The 19165-nt window shown below is 35.4% G+C and overlaps 2 protein-coding genes across 3 annotated transcripts in view; both read right to left on the minus strand.

Annotated features, from left to right (window-relative positions):
* The window catches only part of LOC132144992 (solute carrier family 45 member 4-like), a 51000-nt gene extending 43921 nt beyond the window's left edge, over positions 1–7079 (minus strand). Inside the window, exons 1-2 of one of the 2 annotated variants that reach the window (XM_059555644.1) lie at positions 6925–7079; positions 5535–5626 (exon numbers count right to left, since the gene is read on the minus strand). The gene's annotated coding sequence lies outside the window, so the exon portion shown is untranslated. Of the gene's footprint in view, positions 1–1280; positions 1349–5534; positions 5627–6924 lie in introns of those variants that run through there. The other variant, XM_059555645.1, reaches the window with a different exon arrangement.
* Positions 7080–7947: 868 nt separating this feature from the next.
* On the minus strand, positions 7948–12292 carry LOC132144846 (uncharacterized). Its single transcript, XM_059555411.1, has 6 exons — positions 12153–12292; positions 11993–12067; positions 8772–8831; positions 8554–8622; positions 8243–8464; positions 7948–8141 (listed from the first exon to the last, which is right to left on the minus strand). Exons 1-6 carry the CDS (start codon positions 12169–12171, stop codon positions 7948–7950), a joined length of 639 nt encoding a protein of 212 aa, XP_059411394.1. The 5' UTR covers positions 12172–12292.
* Positions 12293–19165: the final 6873 nt, after the last annotated feature.

A 19165-nucleotide genomic window follows, 5' to 3' on the forward strand; every position in this document is an offset into this window, starting at 1 on the left:
CAGATTAGCATTCTTATTTAATATTTAAATCGTTTTTAATTGAGGACTGGAGCATCAAAAGTGCAAAAGATCAATTTCAAACCTTTGTGAAGATGTTATAACAAACCAAAACGTAGTCATAGACAGCAAAAGTGGAAGTTCAAAACACTGCAGAAATGAGTGAAATGTTAGTCTACTTAGACATCACTATAGTGATACAGATAATAAGTTCAAATTTATTTAAAAATGTATTATTTTACCCCATATTTGAGCAACATGTGCATTGTTTATGCTTAGAGTTGTGTGCCATTAGCTTGTAACCCGCAAACTCACATCACTTGTGTTCTGTAAACTGAAACTAAATTCAAATCATTTTTTCATAATTCAGATATAGGTGAAATAAAATAAAATAACATTATGTAAAAACCACAATTTAAATTTGTTTTCAGTTTAAGTACTAAAATTACTACATTATAAATATTTATTAAAATATAAACATTTTATGTTATATGTATTCTACATAAAAATTAATATATACCATTATATACTAAAATAACTATTTCAATTAGCTTATTTTTATATTCTATTTATACTTTCAGTTTTACATTAATGTAATTTTTTTTATGTGCTTGCCATTTTTATAAGTTTTAGCTTTTTTTATATTAATTTAATTTTAATTTATATTTTAGTTTAGGTTTTAGTCATTTTAGTATTTTAACAATTTTATTTCAATTAGTTGCCAAAGAAACATTTCTATTTTAAGCATTTTTAATGAGTTTTTATCTAATATTTATAAATAGATTTTTACTTTAGCACACACACGCGCACACACACACACACACACGCACGCACACACGCACACACGCACGCACGCAGACACACAGACACACAGACACACACACACACCAAAATCTAGTTAATTCGTTAGGAAAAACCACAAACAAATTACCAAAGTACAAAAGTAAGGGCATTCTGTTCTGTTCTTTTTCTTCACAGTGAATTGTCCAGGGACATGTAGATAAGCAATCTTACCAAAAAATGAAACCTTTTAACTAAATAAATAAATAAATATAAAAAATTCATCCAGACACAATATGCATCACCCTTAAACCTTAAAAAAAAAGCCTAAGATGCAGCAACCCAAGCTGTAGACAGCGTGAGCACATGAGACAGTCCTGGACAGATGGACAGACACCAGCGCAAACACAAACACAGAACGATCTGTCTGGATCTCAGCGCCACACGTTAATGTTATTCTTGAGCAAAAGCCAACTTTCTCCCCATAATGATGGTAAACTCACCTTGAGATGTGAACAGCACGAAGACCACACAAGCACAACAAGAAGAGCTGAAACGCCACACAACAGAGAAACCACTCCGAAGAGACCGACAGCTGAGAGTCAGAGATTCACAACATCTCAACAGCCTTCAGGAAACGAACGCAGACTTAACTTGGGAAACCTGTTATCCAAGTCGACATGCAGCCCATTCTGACTAAGACCTCCCTCTTCAACCAAAACAGGTCCTGGGAGGAACATTGTTTGAGGCTAAATGAGTCAGCAAGCATCAGAACATCCTCTAACATCCAAAAACTGTGCCAGATTAAATAAAGGTAACATTCTTGGAAAATTCTTAAAGTGATCGATTACTCACAAATGAATATTTGCTGTTAACTTATTCACCCTAAGGCAATCCCAGATGTTTGTGGCCTTTCTGTCTTCAGTAGAACAGGGAAGAAGATTTTTAGAAAGCATGGTCCTTGATGATTCATAAAATGCAAGTTAACTTCACTTTGAGAGTCAAAAAAGCAGATAAAAGGCAAGATCAAAATATATACCCGTGGTTTCTGATGACGTTTTGAGGTCTTGTGAAGTGAAATGAGTGGTCTGTGCAAGAAACTGAACATTATTTATTACATTATCACCTTTAATGCAGAGCCTCAGGCTAACGGTACAGAGTGATGTCCAGTTCATTCTTCTGAACAGATTCTTTTTTAGTAAACTAGATGAATCAATTCACCAAATCAGACTGAAGTGTCTGAGACGGCTTGTGGCTTAAGCAGCACAGATCTACAAGACAAGTTACTCAATCAAAACTCACTTTCAGACGTCCAACAGTCACTCAGACTAGAAATAAGCCAAAATAGTGGCATTTGGGAGTTGATGAAGACTAGTTTACTCACTTTATGTGCTTTAAACATATAAAACATTCATGTTTCACATCATCATTGGATGCTTTATTGATTTAATTGTGTATACATTATGTCATTGCTCGATTACAGAAATGAACTACTGAATTGAACAGAGCTAGAGGCTCTGTATTACACATAATAATGTCGCAAATATTGTTCAGTTTCTTTCACAGACTGATGGTTTCCCTTCATAAGGCCTCAATACATTATCAGGAGCCACAGGTATTCATTTTGGGTTTCCGGTTTTGCATGTTTGATTTTCTCTAGTGTTCTACCCTAGAATACCCTAGCAACCACCCGGAACACCCTAGCAACGTCAACATTCAAAAAAAACCTCAGAACACCTTAGCAACAAACAACAACATTGTAAAATACCCTCAGAACACCCTAGTGACCACCCAGAACATCCTAGCAACAAATGTCAACATTCTAAAAAAAAACCCCTCAGAACACCCTAGTAACCACCCAAAACACCCTAGCAACAAACAACAACATTCTAAAAAACCCTCAGAACACCCTAGCAACAAACAACAACCTTCTAAAATACCCTCAGAACACCCTAGTAACCACCCAGAACACCCTAGCAACAAATGTCAACATTCAAAAAAAAAAACCTCAGAACACCCTAGTAACCACCCAGAACACACTAGCAACAAACAAAAACATTCTAAAAAAAAAACAGATCACCATAGCAACCACCCGGAACACACTAGCAACAAACAACATCGTAACAACTCCTCAAAACACCCTAGCAACCAACAACAACATTCTAAAAACCCCTGAGAAGATCCTAGTGACCATATAATTAGGCCTACATAATGTTGTTTAACTACAAATGCGACTGTGGCTGTTATGCATGAATCATTAATCATAAATCATTTATCAAAAAGAAATAAATCGATTGTGTGACTTTAATATGGCTCACTGAGGAGCGATTCGAACAGAGGTCGAAGCGCAGAGCTTTACAGCGTCTGTCCCGGACTGAAACTCCTCAGCGTCGAGAGGCTTTTACTAAATAAAGATCTTATGCAACAGTCGCTGCTGTGAAAGGAATAACACACTGCATTCATCTGCTCTACCGAATTCATTACAACACCAAAAGGCCTCAAGAAATACATTTCTCACGAACACGGAATTAACGATCATTAAAAATGATGCATTAAAATACATTCTGGATTGGTCAACACTGCATTCTTGTGTCGCTAAAAGTCATGAACTAAAACAGTTATAAAACTAAATATACAAGCAACATAAAACCTTTCATGACTTACTGCTTATAATAGATATGTGTAAGTTTGTTTGAAGTTACAAAGCTTGCTTGTATCCCAGCTCATGTAGACAAATATAAGCAAACCATCCTGAAGTTTATTTCTATTAAAATCCCTGTTTTTATGACCAGTGGCCAACGCTTTGGGAAGCCAGTCATTAACGGTTACATGCTTAAATTTTAAGTACATCATCTGTGACATAATAATTATGAGGTGTACGAGTGTGATACTGATTTTATACAAACAAGAAGTAAATATTCAGCAAGTTAATTTTAGACACAATACGGTCTGTTTCCCCAACAAAAAAGCTTTTCAAGCAAAGCTGGATTCCAACTTACCTTGAGTTTCCAGAGTTTCGTTCCTGAATGATTCATTGAAGTCAGTGATTCAACAATCCATTCATAAAGAAAGTCACTTGCTTTGTTTCTAAATTAATCTGCGGTTTTGAACAAATCATTTGAGTGAATAATTAAATAAATTGTTCATTAAGACAGAGACTTGCTGCCACCTACTGGCTGTTTTAGCATCATTTATTTATTTTTCCACGACAGGCCTAAACCCGCCAAGCATAGTATTGTTTAATTATCATTATTGAAAAAAAAAAAAAGAATACATTTTCTTTTGGTCAATATCACACACAGTTAGTATATAATTATGTGCATGTTCTTTGGTTTTGTTTCATTCTGTCTTTAATCAAAGGATGCTTCCAAACATTATGGCATTCTATTTGTGCAAAAGCAATAACCGCAGACAAAGACAGATGTATTGCACTAAAGTCAACATTTTTAGTCACAAACAGGATGCCATACAATTAAAAATAAAGGTTCTTTATTGGCGTCGGTGGTTCCATGAAAAACCTTTAACATCTATGTAACATTTTCAGTCCACAAAATGTTCTTTATAGCAGAAAAAGATTTTTTCATTTTTTCAAAAATTTCTTTAAACCTAGAATTCTTTTTTTTTTTTTTTTTTTTTTTTCAAAACACCCAACAACCACCAAGAACCTAGCTACCACTCAAAACCAAAAATAGTTATTCTCTGGCACTGCTTAAATTCTTTTCTGGGATGAGTAAATGCAAACTATCCTACAGCTGGGCAGCAATCAGCATCTCAGTGGTCTGGATTCATGCAAACAGCAGATCTGTGCGCTTGGTGGTCAGACTGTGATGTAAAGTGTTCACTGCGGATGCAGCCTGAGGCACACTGAGAGAATCCAGTCCTGCGGCCCGTCCAATTACACTGTGCATCCCACACATATCACGAGAGCCATTCACAAACCCATCAGAGACACAGCACAGCACTCACAAATCAGTTTAAACACTCACTTTGAATAAGTTCGACTCTGCCACCCAATGAAAACAGATGCCAGATAAACACAGCTTTTTAAATCAGATGTTGTAATCCAGCCAAATACTTCATTAAAAGGGTAACTAGCAGTTTAACTACTAGTTTGACCCTTAACAAACTCCAAGCTGCTGCACTGTGAGTTTCACACGGATCATGTGACTGATATGAGCAGATCAGACTACACAACACAGATGTAGACCACAACACAATTCAGCTGCTTTGGTAAAAGAAGAGAATTATAAATATACAATTATAAAATTATCAAGTTGTATCAAGTGAAAATTGTATTTATCTTATATTATAAAATAGTTATAGTTATACAAGTAACAATATAAAATATTACTATTTATATTTATTATTTTACATGTTAATTTCTCCTTTGAGCTTAATTTTATTCATTTTTTTTTACTTTTGTTAATTATATTGCCTTTTAATTTTTTTTTAAAATATTTTAAAATATATATATTTTTAATTTTAATCATGATTTATATAATATAATATACTTTATATATATATATATATATATATATATATAAATATATATATATATGATTATTTTTAAATGTCAAGAAAAAAATCAACAACAAATAAGCAAATTAATAAATATATGGCATAAACAAACACTACTCAGTTCAAGGATACAAAAATAGAAACACACTTTTATAGGTACTGTTCTTGGATAACATGATATCAATTTGAACACAGTCCAGCAGAGAGAACAAGAGCAGTGCAAAGCCAGTGTGACTCACCAAAAAGCCTTGAAAGCTTCATAAATATCCAGTCAGACTGCATATGAGAGCAGCGTCGAGTCTTCTGTCCGGACGCACAGCTGGCTGAGAACCTACAGAGAGCGCCCAGACATGGGTTAAAGCCCACTAACCAGCAGTCTTGCAGTAAACCAGCCACACACACAAACACACACACACACACACATACACGTACACGTACATAAACACCTGCTTTGCATTGCTCGCTGTTCATGGTCAATTTATATGTTGTTTCAACACATTCTCAATGAGAGGAGTGAAAACTGTGCTTGACACACAAGCTGACATGAAACTCACCAAATAACAAAAGCCTGTCCCCCTAGTTGAACTGAACACTGGCTTTAATATTGTGTTTGCATATTCAAATAAACATTTCCAAAGGCAACAACCTCTTTAAAGCAATAGCTTGTTATTATATCACACTTAAATTTAGTTTTTGCCTGTTTTGAAGCATGCATCATGGGAGTATAAATCATATTTCCTTCCATGGAAAACAGAGGCTCAGACATGCTGTCCAACACCTCATTATGTTTCTCACAGAATTAAGATGATAATAAATGGTTTGAAAACCAGAATAATTTTTTTGGGTGATGCTATGAAGATATTAAAATGGAAATTTTACTGTACTTACTGTAGGTCTTTTCTGAATATTTGTTAAGGTTATTGATGGACAATTAGATTCATGTTCAAAAACATGGTAATACCATGGTGCTTTTAGTGGCCTAACTGGAAATAAATAAACTAAAATCTCAAATCTAAAAATATCATAGATAGATAGATAGATAGATAGATAGATAGATAGATATCATGTGAGAAACATGGCAATACTGTGGTGCTTTAGGTATTTTAGTATGTTAGTAAGACTGCAACTATTCCTCGCCTTCAATTCAGAGCAAAAGTGCGCGCAGTGAAGCTCAAAGCAAGATTAAGTGCACAAGAGCCCAGTGAAAGTGAACGGGACACCAGGAACCTCTCAGTTGTGTAACAGTCATCCATCAGCTCTCTGTCCACCAGCAGGTTCACATTTAGACATCACATACTCAACACACAGCTGCAGCTATAAAACTACAGTCATACACATATGTAACATTAACATAACATTTCATACCCGTATATAACAGACATGCAGCATTTATCCTAAGCCTCAAATGTAACCTATAGCTGTGGATGCATCCGTGAACATTTATGAAGCGCGCAGATATAAACCAAAATACCGCAGTGATTACGTGGCCAATCAGCTGCTACTATCACACAGGGCTGCAGATGCGTGAAGAGTTGGATGTGAATGATGACGCGCACAGAACATCAATCAGACGATCAAAGGAGCCGCTGCCGCGCTGCAGCGCAAACGCTACATTGTAAACACACTCACCCTGACGCGCGCGTTCCTGTCTTTATGTCTCTGTCAGAAATGAAGATGAGGTTGTTGTGCTAGTTCTGTAGCTGCTCTTCTCGGGTTCTGTCTGCACTTCAGCCGCTGTTTTAATGCGCCTTTAAAGGCGAAATATCACTGACAGACGCGAGCCGCTTCCGTCGACGGATAAGGAGATTCATTTACATAAGAGGGCGGGGTTTAGAATTTAAAGGTAACTTCATCATTCGACACCTGACTGCTGAGGGGCCATAGACAAGAGACATACTATATGTGTAATTATGTACAACATATATAGTTTACAGCCGGGTTGGATAGTAAAAATGTAAACCGAAATGCATTTTAAGAATTAATAAAGTTAGCTGAAATGTAAATAAACTTAAATAGTACTATTAAAAAAAAGGACATACCAAATTTACCAAATAAATATATAAATAAATGGGGGTGGGGAAGTATCTGAATAGATTTTAAGCTTTTATAACTAATTTTTTTTTAAGTATTAAATGAAATAAAGCTGAAATAAAATAAAACATAAAAATGATCCAAACTTTAAATGTCGCCATGACAACTCAATGAAATGAGTTTAATATAAAGCACTAAAATTACTATTTGGAAATAAAAACTAAAACTGAACTAAAATTCAAACTATGCAGAAATATTAAATTAAAATGACAAAAGCATATAAACGAAAATATAACAAAATCATAACTATGTGAAATATTTTGTCAATATGAAAATTAAAACTATTAAAATAAATATATATATATATATATATATATATATATATATATATTACTATTAAAAAAAGAAATAATTTGAAAAGCACATAAAAAGTGACTAATAATAAAACAATATAAAACACAAAATGTTAAAATAATTCGTTTGTATTTACTTTTATTTATTTGAAGAGGTACATTATTCTACGTACTACACATCTCATGCAGTGCAGAATACTTAATAACTATAATCAATATCACAGACATTGCTCCTCTAGAATTCTTTCTTGGTTCTTGACAACGGTGTTCAGAAGGTTCCAAATTTCTTTGTTTGCGTCTTTCTGCTGTCGGTTCTTGGATTCCTCTTGGTTTGAAGAGAGTTTGTCTGCATCACCGTCTGAATCTGCGACGTTTTCAACAGTGTCTGGGGATTGCTGTTCATATCGCACCCATCCCATGCTTGAACAACATGTTCGTTACAGATCGCGGTGTCTTCTGATTCTGTACAATAATAATAATAATAATAATAATAATAATAAAATACCAATGCTACTATGCATAATGATATTAATAATAATTTAATTAGATTCCTCTATACTGACCAGTTGATTGTCTTTGACGTTTTTGCTCAGGGGTGTTAGGTATCACACCGGTCTCTCGGGGTCTTGCAGTCTTTTGTCCACCAGTCTGAACCAACAGAGCAGTCACGTTCTGGTCTTCCTGATGTGTTATTGATAGCCTCCTAACACCTACACCAGAACTGCCATCAACAAATGCTTGTGGTGATAATGGTGGTATAGTGTTAGCAAGACTCATCATATGATCTAGAGTTAAAAGAACAAGCATCTAATGTTTTTATCTTTTTTTTTTCAAATGTGGTATATTATAAATAATATGCATGATAAATACATACCAGTTGGTGCAGAGTTTGTAGATGTTTGCGGTGGGGCATGGATCTGGGCAGTCACAACCACTTTTCTTCCTGTTTGTGTGAATAATGAGAAAGAAACGATCAAAAACAATGCATACACCACGCTCAATTTGCGGGGAGTTAACAGGCCCTTAAACACTCTAGTGCATGTACAATTTCTTTATTTTTATGACATAATATAAATTATTAACAAAACTTACCGGGTGTCGTGGTGTTGTCAGGCCTAACCCCGGACGCCTCGGATGCAATGCAAGGTTGTTCTGTCGGTGAGAATAATGAAAAAGAACCAACATAAACACGCGTTCGTTATCCTGTTAACTGTCACTCACATTTTTGAACATAGACTTCAAAGTGCATGATCCAAACCTAAATTTTTGACAAAGGTCAGAACTCCTGATATAATGTAGGATTTTGAGGTGCACTCTTGCCATAAATTAACAACTATTACTTTTCCTACATAATTTAATAAAAAAGATTGGTAAAATATCTATTTAGAAGTCTTAGGCCCGGTTTCACAGACATGGCTTAGCATAAGCCAGGAGTAGGCCTTAATGTGTACTAGTTAAACTGGGGCATTTAAGTAGCCTACCTTTCATGAACGTGGCTTAAAATAAGCTTAGTTAGTCTGAGACTACAGAGACATGGAGTAAATTAAGTAAGCTTAAATGAAAACACCTGGGATAGGCCTGATTAAGTTGAGTATAAGCACATGCCGTCTGGCTGATGGTGCTCATAAAAACCTGGAATGGACCAGAAAACATTATTATCGGTGTACATTTTGACACAAAGCAATGGCAGATGCAAAAAAAATTTGTTCCAAAAACTTCAGTGAGTATGAAAAAACACTACTGAAACAAATTTTGAACAACCATCCAGTTATTGAAAGTAAAATCCACACTACTGCTAGTGAGCAAAAGAAAAGGAGTGCTTGGAATGCAATTTGCAATGAATTTAATGCAAATGAAAATGCAACCACAAGAACAATACAACAACTTCAGGTGAGATTTCTTCATTATTATCATTGCTCATTTCTCATATTCATATTTTTGGGACAATTTATAATGAATGATTTATGCCTGTATAGACTCTGTGGAAGAACCTTAAACTGGCTTTAAAATGACAGAATGCAGAGATCAGAAGACAGCGATTTACTACTGGTGGTGGACCACCAAATAAAGACAAAACTGATGAATTGAGTGACTTGCTGTCTGGAATAATACAGCACCAGCAACCTTTGGATGGTATACCAGATGATAATCACTTGAACAGTTCAGATGAAGATCTGAGCACAAATGGCATGTTCGAAAGAAATTGATTTCTTCCTTTGGTACATATATTCCACTCTTTTTTTCAATTTTTATTCTTCTTTCATTGTAAGGATCATGTGAATTTATTTGTGCCTCTGTTTTTCCCCACAGAAGAAAGGAATCTGAACGGGAACGGGAAAAGCCAGAGCACAGTGAGTGTGTGCCTTCCACATCTGCTCCTGCATCCCTGAGAAAAGATGCTGCCACCACCTTCCAGCAGAGAACAAGCAAGATGACCATCCATGAAAAGTTAGCCAGAGAATTTCATGAGGAAAAAATTAAATATCTGAAGGAAGAACATGAAATAAAAATGAGAATTCTACAGGTTGAATTGGATATGAAGTTGGAAGAAAAAGGTATGATCCAAAAACGATACAGTAAGGAGGCAATTGTGATTACCAGCCATGGTGAACAATATGATGTATAAACAATAAAAACAAAAATAAACCTTTTGTCATTTAGATATTCATGACTGAGTGTATTTAAACAACCACAAATTACATTTTCAACCAGTATTGGTTTAGTAATTTTTTTTAATTTTGCTGCACACTATTTTAATTTTGTACAGAACAAAAATTATCAAGGCAAAATAAGGCATAATGAATACATTCCATATTGAAATAGATCTCATCTAGCTGAAGTGCTGCAATGTGAAAGCAACTCTGTGTGCAAGTCCTCGTTGGTCACTGGCTGCCTCAGTCATGGGCACATCTGCTTCATCGTCATCTTCCATTGGAGGATCAGGACAGCAGCGCTGCTTCAGGTAGTTGTGCAGCACCGCTGTAGCAATGATGACCTTGCAGCATCTCCTTGGCCTGAAGCGAAGTGTATTACGTAAACACTGGAATCGATTTTTCCATATTCCAAACATGCGTTTAACCATGCCTCTTGTTCGGATATGAGCTCTGTTGTATCTTTGCTGCTCCGCTGTTGTGGGATTTATGTATGGAGTGAATAAAAAGTTACTCTGACCATATCCACTGTCACCAAGTAGAAGTCCACTATACTGTCCACTCTGAAACGGAGCACATAATGAAGAGTTGACAAAAATCCTTGAATCGTGAGTTGAACCTTTCCAGCGCGCAACAATGTTTGAAAACTCTAAATTAGGTGTGCATACACCCTGAACGTTGATAGAAAACCAGTTCTTACGGTTCCTGTACTCCTCAGCATCAGGGGTTGATGGATACTTGACAGGAACATGACATCCATCTATACAGCCAATGACACCTGGGAAGTGCCCATATTCATAGAATTGCACTTTATATTTGGCTTGGTCAGCAGCATCAGGAAACTTTATGTAAAGACTCCTCAGTTCACAAATGGCTCTGCTGACTTTGTGAACTATTCTACACACAGTTGCTTCACTGGCACCACACAAATCACCAGTTTCACGGTGAAAGGTCCCGGACGCAAAAAACCTCAGTGTGAGCAGAACTTGGAGAGAAATGGGTAAAGGCCTTCCTCTCAGAGACAGACAGGAAAGTCTAGGCTCAAGCAAAGATATTATATCCACTGCATTTTCCTTGGACATACGAAAGCGGTCTTGAAAAGCTGTGTCATCAAAGTAATGTAATTGATCACTCCTATCCACAAGTACTCTGGCTGGCCTCTGTTGTGCATGTTGGTTTTCATTTAGATATTCCAAATATTCCATGCTCCCTCACAAACAGTACTAAGCAGGAGTTAAACCTGCCTCTTTGAAGGATTAATTTAAGATTCAATTTAGTCATAGACTAGCTATAATCCTTCCTCTTGCAATCGGCTTTGTTTAATCCAGAACAGGCTAAATCTTTGACTATTTTAATATATATCTGTGCAAGTCGCTTTGAGTTAAGACAGCTCAAGTGGGCAGTTTAGTCTGGGACTAGGCTTAAGCCATGTCTGTGAAACCGGGCCTTAGTCTTTCCAACGATAGATTTGATCAGGATTAGATTAGGATTTAATTAATTTGATTTAATTTAAATGTAATTTAATTGTAATATAGTGAAGTAAACTTAGGGGGCCCACCGAGGGGGAGGGGGACACTTTTAAGCATAATGGTATGTTTTTTTATTATTATTATTTATATATAAATTAATAAATAAAGATACAATAGTTGAATCATAGCCTACCGTTCGCGTTCAGTGCTATGATGTCGTTCACAATTGTCTCATAACCGGTGTTCTGCTTACAGAACATCATATCGCCTGTGAAGCAATGGGAACTCATACCGTGATCACACAAAAAACTAATTTGATTTAAACAACGGATGTGAATGAAAACTAGACTTACCATTAGGAGAGACAGCCATTTTCCCCTCAAAAAACAATGTTGTTCTGATTTAAGCCGTAGGAAAAAAAACTTCAGGTCAAGCTTCAGGTCCTGCGGTGGAAGCTTTTGTAATCGCGAAATGCAGCCGCGAAAAGGGGGCGTGTCCCGTGTAGCCATGGCAACATCAAAGGAAATAACACCGGCGTGAAATATCATTAACATAAAACCACCCTATACTTTAAAGAAAGTAATGAAAAATGTTTTTTTTTAATATAGAAATATTAGATAGTTTCACCTATCTTAAATATCAACACCCAAATTTGTGTGTGTGTGTGTGTGTGTGCATGTGTGTTTAGAAAAAAATATTTTAAAAAATTGGTTTAAAATTTACGTGAGATTTCAAATCTTTTTACACAACACACAATCTAAGAGTATAAATCACATATATAGTATTCTCAACATTAATGAATGTCTGTTTGATTTTATTAATTTTGGGTAACATTAAATTATTTATTTCTACAATAGTTTGGTTAGTTGTTAATTTAAATAAATGTCTCTCTCTCTCTCTCTCTCGCTCTCTCTCTGTCTGTCTTGTTTTAACAAAAGTCTACATAAAAGACAACATTGATGTTAATTCTCACCTGGAAAGACGTGTGTCCAGACAACCTTCTTTTCAGAGGTGGATGTAGATGGGCCAGTAGCCAGCCACACTGTCTGTGTTTAGGTATTAACATATACCATATAGATCAAACAAACATCGATCCTGTCAAGGTGACAATACACTCACTTTGCTCAGCCATTTTATTCCAGGAAGAACCCAAACACCTCCTGACTGGAAGTGAGTAACAGGTCAGGAAGGAACTCCACAGAAACCCCCACAGCTCAGGTGAGAGATACAACCATCATAAATCCAGTAATAAATACAACAAAATCTGTTTGATCTTTTGATTTACACACACCTCCGTCATGTCAATCAAGGGTGACAGGACCCAGTGACATGCCAGTCACGTGACAGACAGGTCATATAGCCATAAATCAACTCATAAATCTGACCATGTACACATTTGACATGAGAAAACCTGTCAATCAACGCTGACTGGACCCTCCATAAATCAAGCCATAAATCAGGGTCATAAATCAAAGAGACACAAAGGATACGATACTACGCAAACATATTAAATAAATAAATAAAAATGAATAAAGTACAGTACATACATTTTAAACTGAAAATGTAAAAAACATAACTATATCAAAATATTATTTTAAATATGTGTAATGTTTTATGTCAGTAGGAAAATTAAAACTATTCAAATAAAATTCTAAATATATTATAATACTATATATATATAGTAATATTAAAACACTAATAAAAATGAGAAAAGCACATAAAAAGTGACTAATAATAAACAATATAAAACACAAAATTTAATAATTCATTTGTATTTACATTTATTTATTTATTTGAAGATGTACATTATTCTACGTACTACACATCTCATGCAGTGCAGAATACTTAATAACTATAATCAATATATCACAGTCAGTAAACACTGTCCTAATTTCTTCAGACAGGCCTGTTGGCATCAGCTGTCAATCAAACACAGGATGTGGTGATGAGTTCTCAAAATGATCAGTAACATTCCCCAAAAACATGTATGTGAGTGCATTTGAGTGTTGTTATTTAGTATAGCCTGCATATGTGCATATTTCATTGTAAAATATAGATTCAGTTTTGACTTTTTATTGACAATGTATTGATTTGTGAATACATCATTTCTGTTAGACAAACTGAGCATTAAGTGATATTCAGCTCATGTCAGTGTGAGTCAGAGCTGGGATACAGACAGAACCATGTGGACATGTGGGGTTTAATGCATAAGAATAACAAGCAGTGGGAAATCTCACCAAACACTTCCTGTTTGAGGGTATCGCTGGTTTAATCACGCTATCTCTGATGAGAACAGCACGTCAAAGCCTCTCGCAGACCATTCTTCTGCCTGTGACCTCTGACAGGAGATCACATATACATAAACATATCCGTCCATAAACACAGCTCCTGTTTAAATTCACCATCTCCTAGAGGTCTGGAAACAGCTTCTGATCACGTCTGTGTGTGTTTCACACACTGAAGACGACAAGAAACTGCTGAATCGCTTTACAGAGGTCAAACACACAGGAAAAAACTTCAGTCAGAAGTTGTTGTTTTAGTGTAAGTCAACCTTATTTCAATGATTATTCCCTTATAGGACCCCAGGAGAAATAACAACATAACCGAAAGAAAGAAAGAAAGAAAGAAAAACGAATAAAAAAATGTCAAAAGCACATGGCGAATGACTAAAAAATGTACTAAAACAACCAAAAACTGTTTAAAAAATATGATGATACAAAATAAAATAAATCTAAAAATAAAAAACTATCAAAATATTGTTTTACATAATTTTATTTTTACATAACATAAATTGTTTACATAATTTATATAATAGTGTATACAAATACTTTAAATATATGATTTTTTTTTCTTTACAACTTATTTGGGAAAATGTATGCCTGGAAAAATATTACAGCCTACTGTCTGGGAATATGATCTCATCATACCATTTTTAATTACATGATATTTTTAGTTATTGTTATCATTATCTTAATGTTTTAACACACCCACACACACACACACACACACACACACATATATATACAGTACAGACCAAAAGTTTGGACACACCTTCTCATTCAAAGAGTTTTCTTTATTTTCATGACTATGAAAATTGTAGAGTCACACTGAAGGCATCAAAACTATGAATTAACACATGTGGAATTATATATGGAATTATATACATAACAAAAAAGTATGAAACAACTGAAAATATGTCATATTGTAGGTTCTTCAGAGTAGCCACCTTTTGCTTTGATTACTGCTTTGCACACTCTTGGCATTCTCTTGATGAGCTTCAAGAGGTAGTCACCTGAAATGGTCTTCCAACAGTCTTGAAGGAGTTCCCCGAGAGATGCTTAGCACTTGTTGGCCCTTTTGCCTTCTGTCTGCGGTCCAGCTCACCCCTAAACCATCTCGATTGGGTTCAGGTCCGGTGACTGTGGAGGCCAGGTCATCTGGCGCAGCACCCCATCACTCTCCTTCTTGGTCAAATAGCCCTTGATGCCTTCAGTGTGACTTTACAATTTTCATAGTCATGAAAATAAAGAAAACTCTTTGAATGAGAAGGTGTGTCCAAACTTTTGGTCTGTACTGTATGTAGGCTGTGTACAATAGCCTACATTCAAAACTGGGTATACGTGTGTTTGCCTTATTTGAAAACTAAAAAAAGGGGGATATTTAAGCAAACGTTTATATTTGCTCTGAATATTACTGTCTGGAAGACAAATGTTTGACTAAGCTGATCTCGTTTAGTTTGGTAATTTCTACTCTAAATCACCTGTTCAGTTATTAATCAATCCAGAAAGTTCAGACCATTAGTTTTTCTCAGGTCATGACACGTCAGTTGTGTTTATTGTCGGAGTGTGAGGAATAAATCAAGCTGTTGTCATAAAGGCTTAAAAGAGAGAGAGAGAGAGAGAGAGAGAGAGAGAGAGAGAGAGAGAGAGAGAGAGAGAGAGAGAGAGAGAGAGAGAGAGAGAGAGAGAGAGAGAGAGAGAGAGAGAGAGAGAGAGAGAGAGAGAGCGGGGCTCCGTGTCCTGGACGAGCTCCAGACCGCTATTGTTCCTCCGTGTGAAGTGTGTGATTATCTGGAGTCTCTGCTTCCCCTCCCTCACTTTCACACCCGGCGGAACCATCAGCCCCATATGGTAAGCATTTTGTTCTAACCATTAAAAAAAAAAAAAAAAAAAAAAAACATTGGTGGTGGGGGTATTTAGGAACACGTTGCCATATGGCAACAGTGTACCAACAATGGAAATGGTCAAAAAATGTGATTATGAATGTCTTTTCAATTGGAATGCACATTTGTTTTAGAAATTGATGCATTCAATCTTAATTTCCATCAAAATCTGCCACACACACACACACACACACACACACACACACTCATGGTTACAGTCACTAGTCGCATTTCCACTGTCGGGCCAGTGCGAGCCAGGGCTTATCCTCATCACATGGAAGAGCCAACTCTGCACTCTTCCTGTTGCCCTTTCTCTGAAATTTTGCTGAATTAACTTTATTAGATATTTTCTTATTCGTGCATCAATACAACTATACTACAATGAACACTTCAAATAAAGAAATAATTGCAATCATATTATTGATGTTATTATCTCTTCAATTCAGTGGGAAAAAATTAGTTGGAGGAACATTCAAATGTCATTTGACTTAAAAACAGCACATCATCGACCACCTAAGCCCGGTCCTTTTAATTACCATATTGCAATATATTGTATTTTTCACAATAACAAGGAAATAGAAAACAATTGTTGACATATGGCAACTCCATACCATATAGGGTTAATTGGACTCCACCAATCACATAGCTTATTTTTAATGTAAAATTACACCGAATGTGTTAATATTCTTGAAATAAATGCCTCTTATAAGAGGGTGTTTGCACAACACCATTTTCAACTAAAAACTAAAGCTTTTCATGCATTTGGCTGTTCATTTACACAACAATTCCGTACTGGGATCCTGAAAACAATACTGTTGGTGTCTCTTAGAAAACTTAAAAAAGTTAATTTATAAAAATCGTGATGTTATGCACATATCTTATATGTTTTCAGGCTATAGGTTTGTGTGCAGGTGCATAGTTTTTCTTTAAAAGTGTGTCCAAAATCGCATACTGTTTGATTAGGTACTCCATTTGAGTTACCGTTAAAAAAGAAAGTTCTATATAGTGAAAAGATAAACCTGTAATTATTTCTATTTTAAATCTTACTGTTGGTGGCCTTTCAATCAGGGATAAAAATGTAATAACCAAAATTTAAAAACCAAATTTAATGTGTGCCGTACTTGAATGTGTGTGAATGAGATTTGAGCACAGCTGCAAAAGGGAAGATTTTCTGTGAATAAAGATAAAAAAATGCTGTTTTCTCGCATCAAAAGCTATTGCACAGTGATTGAGTCGCGCAAGTGTCCCAAGGTTTTGGAAGATGAACTCATCTGAACTTTTTTGTACACAGAGTTTTTTCTACTTTTCCTAAAAGTCCATCACATTCCCTGATTGACTTTTTAATTGGTGGTTGATTGCTCTTTTGAAACTGTGTTAAGACAAAGCACGTGTTTAATCTGTTCACATGATCTACTCTAACCAGGATAAGAGCCCTTCTGATTCAGAGAAAAAACAAGAAGGAAGCGTTTAGTCCCTGAGCGTGTCTTTGCTAGAGTAAATCTGCGGGATTGTTGAACCTTATTAAAAAGGCTCAGAATGTGCTCAGGAGAACAAAACACAATCAAAATAAAGGAAAAAAATAGCATGTAAACAAACAGATTTCTAGGGGGATTACTGAATACTTCAACATCTATAACATTTTGTTTTTTTCAGCTGTTTTAAAGAAAATATTTGTTAAATTAACAGATTGATATGATAAAGTTCATTTTACAAGCAATTCAACAACTTTATCCAATGCAGAATGTGTTGGGGTCATTTTCTCGTATTTATATGACTCATAATTCTTAAAGTACTGATTAAATAATTTATTTCTTGTTGAAATTATCTAACTTTTTTGCATTTAGGGTCATGAATGTGCATGCAAAGTTTCAATAGATATGCATTTTGGAAAAGCTGTACAAATATTGATTCCACCATTGACCCTCATTGGTTTCCATGCAATTAGCCAGAAATAAACCCTTTGGAAAACACAAAAGACACTAAAAAACAGAAAAACTTTACCGTAACTAGTCGAAGAATAAAATAGGACTTACATGAGAACTTATGAAATTCAAGACTCACAGTTTACTCGTAATTTCTTATTCATCCGAGGAAAATTCACTTTTTTTATCTAGTCAAGAGTTACAGTCAAAGCTTTTTGTTGTTGTTGTTGTTGTTAATAATTCTATTCTATTTTACCCAGATAAGGGTTTGAAAAAAGCCAATAAAAAGGCAGAGGAAGTACAAATACATTATTAGATAATATTTTTCTTAAATTTAGGTATTTACACCTAAGTGTCCAAATAGTCACCTCAAGCAATTATGACCCAAAAAAATAAAAAATTATAATTTATTTATTTTATTTGTTTGTTTGTGTCTGTGTAGTAAACTCTGAAAATTATACTTTGTTTTGCATAAACCTTTTTTTTTTTATTGTCAGCTTTTGCCAAATTGTATCTGGAGCCAATATGGGGTCAAATTAACCCCAAACACAGAAGTTGTAGCCAGTTTTCAGCACAGGAGGATGATGCATTGCTGTGGTAGCTGCAAAAGGGAAGATTTTCTGTGAATAAAGATTACAAATGTTGTTTTCTCACATTAAAAGCTACTGTAGATCAAATAAACTGCACAGGTGTGTACCAATGATTTGGAAAATGAACTCACCTTAACTATTTTTGCTCAAGGTGGCGCTAGAGTTTCCATCAAAGAAGACAAGCATTGGTATAAACTGTCTAATAGCAAGTGTTGGTTTGGTTCGCTGTGGTGGCTAATGGTCTGCAGCGTCCAGCGGGAGAAGGCTGGTCTGTTTCCATCACAGTGGATTTGAGTGTGGACAGCGGGTTTATTTTAGATGTGTCAGAATGTCTCATTCCTCTATTAATCCTCAAGATGCTGTGTGAATGTCACAGAGGATTCAGTATCTCTGTCTCTAAATATCCTTTCCTCTCCATGCATCAGGACATCAAACTTCAATCTGAAAACAACCAGACAATCCTCAGTGGGCTTTTCAGTGAAAATAAACTATTTTGAGCTGCATAAACATGCATTTACATTTCTTCACGTCAGCATTCCCTTTGAGTTTGACTGATGGTGCATTAAGTGAGTTTTCGCACACTTTGTGTGCCAGCAATTAGTGTTGAGCATTTTAAAAACTGTGATTGATGAAAGAGAGCTTGTGTTTGCACGAGGTTTGCTTTTATGAAAAAACAAGCAAATGTCATCTGG

This window comes from Carassius carassius, chromosome 8, assembly GCF_963082965.1.
Source record: "Carassius carassius chromosome 8, fCarCar2.1, whole genome shotgun sequence".
NCBI lineage: Eukaryota > Metazoa > Chordata > Actinopteri > Cypriniformes > Cyprinidae > Carassius > Carassius carassius.

What these genes read in the sequence shown, in the direction of transcription:
- LOC132144846 (XM_059555411.1), bottom strand. An exon ending in TGACAACACCACGACACCCG is followed by an intron (nt 8,623 to 8,771) that starts GTAAGTTTTGTT and finishes TCACACAAACAG; the next exon opens with GAAGAAAAGTGGTTGTGACT. An exon ending in ACGTCAAAGACAATCAACTG is followed by an intron (nt 8,142 to 8,242) that starts GTCAGTATAGAG and finishes ATTATTGTACAG; the next exon opens with AATCAGAAGACACCGCGATC.